Genomic DNA, 6,984 nt, shown 5'->3' on the forward strand with positions numbered 1-6,984 from the left:
ACACACATATATATATTCATTGACATAGTGGCAGAAGGAAAGAATGCAATAAAATACTTACCACACATGACATATAAAAATGCGTAAATAGTGCTTTTTCAGGCATAAAAGAATTACGTCAGATGAGTTAGAGAAATATGCATACTAACCTGCTGAGCAGCAAATAACACTGGTGCTGTAGCTAGACCAAGCCTTAAGTCAGCTGCTGTTGGTTTTCCTATAGTTTTATCGCAGGCCACAAAGTCCAGCAAATCATCCACCAACTGTTGAATAGATTACAATATGTACCATTATATATATAATATAATATATGTTTACACACACACACACACACACACACAGTTGGATATATGTCACAAGACTTCCTGAAAACAGAAACAAGAAATTATGGATTATCCTAGAGTAATAAGATTATAATAAATAATAATAAATGCGCCCTTTTAAAGCCTAGCCAGGCTCATGGGCCCGGTTTCAATGGCATATGTGTTTCCCAGCTGGATGGGACACCAGTCTATCGCAGCGTTACTCATTTTTGCCAGCTGAGTGGACATGAGCAACATGAGATGAAGTGTTTTGCTCAAGAACACAACGCGTCGCCCGGTCCAGGAATTGAAACCATAATCTTACGATCATGATGCTGACACCGTAACCACTAAGCCACGTGTCTCCACTAATAAGATTATACTCAAAGACAATTAGTGAATACACACACACACACACACACACAAACACACAACATACATAATTAAGATTCTGTTGAATTAGGTATTTAAATTGAGGCACCCTGTAAGGTCTGTATAATCTGCACACCCAAACAATATTAATTGAATATTGAATATCAAAACTCTGTGCAGGAGTGTTTGCACCTGATATTCCTGCTGTGTGTGCAGACAACACAACCCAGCTGATTGAAGAGATCTGCTCCAGATAGTTCAGACATGTACTTTACATAAAGATACTTTTTATAGTATTTCCAAAGTGCAGATTTCAAGGTAGGTGAATAAAACATAAATGAGTAATGAAGATGTACAGGTGTCAATTCATTACAGCCATTTCAAGTGACTCCTTTAATTGATTAATGAAAACATTACATAATATGAAAGAAACTGTTGTCATCAGATGACTGCATAGGCCTCAAACATACAGGATAAAAACCACTGCTTTAACATATATATCTACATATCAGGTCATCTCATAAGTAATGTCCAGATTTTAAATAAGGAAAACAAGTGATCAAATCTTACATTTTAATGAATATAGTTTCCATGACCATCTATGACATCTTCCCATCTACTAGCAAGCTTTTTAATCCCATTAGTGAAAAACTCTTTTGGTTTCAAAGAGAAGAACTCTGAAAGGTCAGTTTTGACTTCCTCAGCTGTTTCAAGAGTTAATCCATCCAAATGATTCTGTAAACTACAGAGCAAGGTCTGGGGAATAAGGCGGATGAGCAATTTTCTCTCAGCCAAGTTCCTTTATCTTTTATGATGTGATCTTTGCAGTGTAGGGTCTTGCATTGTTCTGATGAAACACCACTGCCTTTCGATTCACTGAAGCAAGCCTTTTTTTCTTCAAAGCAATGTTCAAATGCTCTAATTGCTGATAGTAGAGTTGAGCATTGATTGTTGCATTAGTTGGTAGCAACTTAAAGTGGATGACTTCTTTGCGATCCCACCAAACAGAGAGAAGAACCTTCTTTGCACGGAGTTCTCTTTTAGTTGTGGTTGGGCCTTTTCCCCTTCACCAAGCCAATGTCTATGATGCCTAACATTTTGATAAAAGACCCACCTGTCTGTCCAAAAAGGGCGAGATGAGTTCATGAGAATGAAGTGAAGGGCAGATGTACACTCAGGATTTGTGGTTGGCTTCAGATAAATCATGAGGCACCCATTTTTCAAGTTTTGGGTCCTTTCCAAGCTCTTGAAGATGGTGGTGAACAGTTGTATGGCTTGACTGAAGCTTGCTTGCCAATTCTTCAACTGAAACTGTATGATCTTTTTCAAGTTCTGCCAAAAAGGAGCTTGTCATCAAACTCAATTGGCCTCATCCTCAAGACTGACATCTGCACTTTTGAGTTTTACAAACCATCTCCATAAGCTGAGTGAATATTTCAAGTTACTTCAGCTGCAGAGATCCCCTTTTTTTAAACTCATAAATGCTTCTCAGACACTTCCGTGTTTGAAGAGCTATAATTAGTGAAATTTAAATTAGATTATCCTGCAAAATGAAATTTAATTACTTTAAATCTGTCCAAATACATATAAATATTACTCGATGCCATTAGATATTCTAAAATACTGTTAAAGAGCATACAAATTGAAAATATAGAAGTCCAAACATTATGTGTGTACCCACATACATGCATTCATCTACATTTTGATGTATGTGGAGTGTGTAAAGTGTTATACTTAAAAAATATGTGATGACACATTTACATACAAATGTAAGCATACATATATAATATATTCTCAAATGTACATGTATGTTTACACTTGCATTTGAATGCTTGAGAATATATATATATATATATTTGCATGTATGTATATATATATATATTTGGTAAATAAAGCAATTAAGAGTATGAAGACAGGGAAAGCCCCCAGCCCATCAGGAATCAATGCAGAGATGCTCAAAATATCTGGCAGTGTTGGCTACAGCCTAGTCACCCGTATTGTTAACCAGGTGATACACGAAGGAGTCATACCCAATGACTGGTGTAGCAGCACCATAGTCAACTGCTACAAAAGTAAAGGTGATACTTTAGATACAAATAATTACAGGGGTATCAAGTTGTTGGATCAGGTAATGAAAGTCACGGAGAGGGTCATAGCCCAATTAATTAGGGAGAGAGTTAGTCTAGACGAGATGCAGTTTGGGTTTGTGCCAGAGAAAAGCACCACTGATGCTATATTTCTGGTAAGACAACTGCAGGAGAAATCTCTATACCTGGCTTTAGTTGACATGGAGAAAGCCTTTGACAGGGTCCCCCGATCCCTTATCTGGTGGTCAGTGAGGAAATTAGGGATAGATGAATGGTTAGTGAGAGCTGTGCGAGGGTTGGCAACAAGTACAGTGAAGAATTCCAGGTAGAGGTAAGGGTCCACTAAGGTTCAGTCCTCAGCCCCCTCCTATTTATCACGGTCCTCCAGGCAATAACACAGGAATTCAAGACGGGATGCCCCTGGGAGCTCCTCTATGCTGATGACCTTGCTCTAATTGCTGAGTCACTAACAAAACTAGAGAAGTTTCAGGTGTGGAAGCAAGGATTCGAATCGAAGGGCCTTAGAGTCAACCTAGCTAAAACCAAAGTCCTAATAAGTAGGAAGGTAGACAAACCACATACCCCTTCAGGTAGATGGCCCTGCTCGATTTGTAGAAAAGGCAAAGGTAGAAACTCTATAAGATGTACCCAGTGTAAGCTATGGACACATAAGAGGTGCAGCAATATCAAAGGAAGGCTAAATAGGAAGATAGTTTTTGTATGTGGCAAATGCTGAGGGGCAATAAACACTGAAAATGTGCAGTAAACAGCTTCTGTCACATTGCAGGGGAAAAAACTACAAGTAGTTGGTAGCTACAATTACCTAGGTGACCAAGTCAGTAGTGGGGGTGGTTGCTCTGAGAGTGTGGCTGCCAGAATAAGAATAGCTTGGGCAAAGTTCAGAAAGCTCTTACCTCTGCTGGTGACAAAGGGCCTCTCGCCCAGAGTAAAAGGTAGACTGTACAACGCATGTGTGTGAACTGCCATGCTACATGGCAGTGAAACATGGGCTGTGACTGCTGAGGACATGCGCAAGCTTGCAAGGAATAAAGCTAGTATGATCTGCTGGATGTGTAATGTTAGTGTGCATACACAACAAAGTGTGAGCACCCTGAGAGACAAGTTGGACATAAGAAGCATCAAATGTGGTGTGCAAGAGAGACGACTGCCCTGGTATGGTCATGTGTTGTGTATGGATGAAGACAGCTACGTGAAAAAGTGTCACACCCTAGCAGTAGAGGGAACCTGTGGAAGACCTGGGATGAGGTTTTGAAGCAGAACCTTTGAATGTTGGGCCTCACTGAGGTGATGACAAGTAACCAAGACCTTTGGAGACATGCTGTGCTTGAGAAAACCTGGCAAGTCAAGTGAGACTGTAATTGTGGCCTATGCCAATGCAGCATAATCAGCCTATTTAAGAGTACCCTTCAATCATTGGGCAATAAACTGCACTTGCAAAGACCTGTTGAGGCAAGTCAAGTTGTTGTTGTGGCCGATGACAGTACCGCCTGATTGGTACATAAAAAGCACCATTCGAGCATGGTCGATGCCAGTACCAACTGACTAGCCCTTGTGCCTGTAGCATGTAAAAAGCACCCACTACACACTTGGAGTAGTTGGCGGTAGGAAGGACATCCAGCTGTAGAAACATTGCTAGATCGGATTGGAGCCTGGTGCAGCTTTCTGGCTCGCCAGCCCTCAAACTGTCCAACCCATGCCAGCATGGAAAGCAGACGTTAAACGATGTGTGTTTTTATGTGCATATATACTATATTAAAACAAATATATAAGCATAAATACAGTATATCTGAACTTACATACACAAAAACAAGATTTCATACAATGTATATGATTAGTCCTTGAAATTCATATTAACACAAGCATTAGGTCTATAGTTTTACATATAATATGTTCTATTGTAAAATATAGAGACATTTTTATTTGCTGTAGTATAAATTCATGTAATATCATTCCAAGTGTGCGTACATAAGTGTTTACACATATATTTTATACACACATAACAGATCCATAAATGTAATTCTATATTCAATAACTATACAAATATTTTTAGAATAGAATCATTATTTAAAATTAAAAGATATGTAATATATTTTTACAGTATTATTAATGTTATGATTGTGAAAATGATTATTTAATTTATGTAACAGTTTTATTATTGTAGTTGTTATTATTTACATTATTGATTTGAATATCTCTTATGTTACTTCATATGTTGAAACAAATCTTGTGTATTGGGAGGGTCACTACATCAATAATAATAAACATATGCACTGGTTCGATATTACTTCTTTATTGCTAGTCAATCATTTGTTTAATGTGTTGGTTAAACAATCAATCAGTAGTTTGTTTGTCGAAGTCCTTTTGTCACTATTGGTGATCTCATCAATGACATGCCTCTTCTCTTCAAGAGTCTGTCTGTCTGAGAATTAGCCTTATGCCTGTGTGTATGTGGATGTGTGGTTGCTTACAAGAGAAGGGAAGGCTGAGAGCAAAAGAGAAGAGAGAGAGTGTGTGTGTGTGTGTGTGTGCGCGCATTGGCCATCCATAACCTCTTTAAGGCTTTAACCTTTCGCTGAAGGTCAGTTTGGTCTCAGATCTGCTGGGATTTGCTTGTCATCCCATAAAGATTTATGGGTGGAGTTCCTTATGTGGGGAGTGAGAGAGAAGGGGGTGGACAGCATAAGTGTGTGTGGGTGTGAGAGAGCATCCACATGAGCATGCGTGTGAATGTATGTGTGGTTGAGTTGGTTCTGTGAGTGAGTGTATATGTACATATGTGTGTGTGTGAATGTGTGTTTGTTTATGTGAGTGCATTCCAGTATGTGTGTGTATGTGTATGATCCTGCATATGTGTGTGCCTGTGCATGTCTGTGTTCATGTGTGTGCATAGTGCATAGTGGATGAGTATGCTTGCGTATTGGAATTGTTTATAATGCCATATATTTTCTTGTATCCTACTGTCATACAAGCCCTGCCCTACATGTACCTAGCTATGTGTGGATGTGTGGATGTGTATGCTTGTGTATTGGATTTGCTCATAATTACACATATTTATTTGTATGGATTACCTTGTATTCTACAAGGATAAACATACATTAACACACACAAGAATGTAAGAACAAACCACCACACACCCATCCAAGCTCAGGTACACATACATACAGACACACGCATACAAGAATGAACACAGACACATACACAATTGAATCAACCTAAATTGGCCTCTATATAAAGTTAATTCGAGACCATCTAGCTTTTATATCCTTTTTTGAAACAATTAGTAAAATTAATCTCAATAATAGAAGTGTTATGAACAGCAATATTACGAGGGTAATATCAACAGTACTAATAATAATCCATGATTTGGGTGTAGAATGGGGCCAGATGTTTTGTTGTGAAAAGCAAAGGGTAATTTAGATCTTCCAAGGAAGCAATTAAGCAGAGAAATGGTCAGTCTTCATCACTATATTAAATTAGCTCAAAATCCTGAATTTTTCTTCATCATATTTTGCCTTTTCTTCCTTACAATTTGACCATGAATTTTTATTTGTCTGTTTCTTTATGTCTGTATTTTGTATTTCCCTTATAATTGTGTTTTGTCTGTCACTATATCTATGGGTTTAGTTTGTCTACAAATTACTGAAAATAGCACACTGCTTTAGGTATTCATTCTAACACTGAGTGAAATGACAGTATGATCTAATGAAGGACTTATTTGAAATAATCACTAGAAGAAACATATTTTATGCCTTTGATGGATGATTGACATTACACAATATGTTAATTATATAATATCATCAATGTACTATAAATGTAAAAATGTGTTGAAACAATTGTAGTGATTTTAGATAAAGAACAAACAAACAAATATCCATCCATCCATCCATATATATATATATATATATATATATATGTTTCTCCCTCTACCACTCTCTCTCTCTCCCCCTTACCCCTGCATGGTCACATGCTTCCGGTCACTAATCCTTTTCTTCCTTGGCTATCGCCGAGCAAACACGCGAACTTACTTCGTCCCCACTTTCAAGTTCGTGCCTCACAGCGTTCATATACACATAATTTTTCACGTCTGGCCGTATAGCCTTTTCCGTTTGTTTTCCTGTCTTGTTTTTTGTCCGCCACTACATTCCTCCATGGCACAGGTTTAATTTGTGTATACAAATTTAATTTGCGGTCCATGGGAAGAG

The 6,984-nt window shown here is 38.1% G+C and overlaps 1 protein-coding gene across 3 annotated transcripts in view; it reads right to left on the minus strand.

The window, feature by feature from the left end:
* LOC106871948 (all trans-polyprenyl-diphosphate synthase PDSS1) overlaps positions 1-6,984 on the minus strand; it is a 43,121-nt gene that overhangs the window by 8,900 nt on the left and 27,237 nt on the right. For all 3 annotated transcript variants that reach the window (XM_014918726.2, XM_014918724.2, XM_014918723.2), the window contains one exon: positions 150-263. In XM_014918726.2, the coding sequence (XP_014774212.1) occupies positions 150-263 (114 nt within the window). The remainder of the gene's footprint in view (positions 1-149; positions 264-6,984) is intronic.

The sequence above is a fragment of the Octopus bimaculoides genome, chromosome 4, assembly GCF_001194135.2.
Source record: "Octopus bimaculoides isolate UCB-OBI-ISO-001 chromosome 4, ASM119413v2, whole genome shotgun sequence".
NCBI classification, from domain to species: Eukaryota; Metazoa; Mollusca; class Cephalopoda; order Octopoda; family Octopodidae; genus Octopus; species Octopus bimaculoides.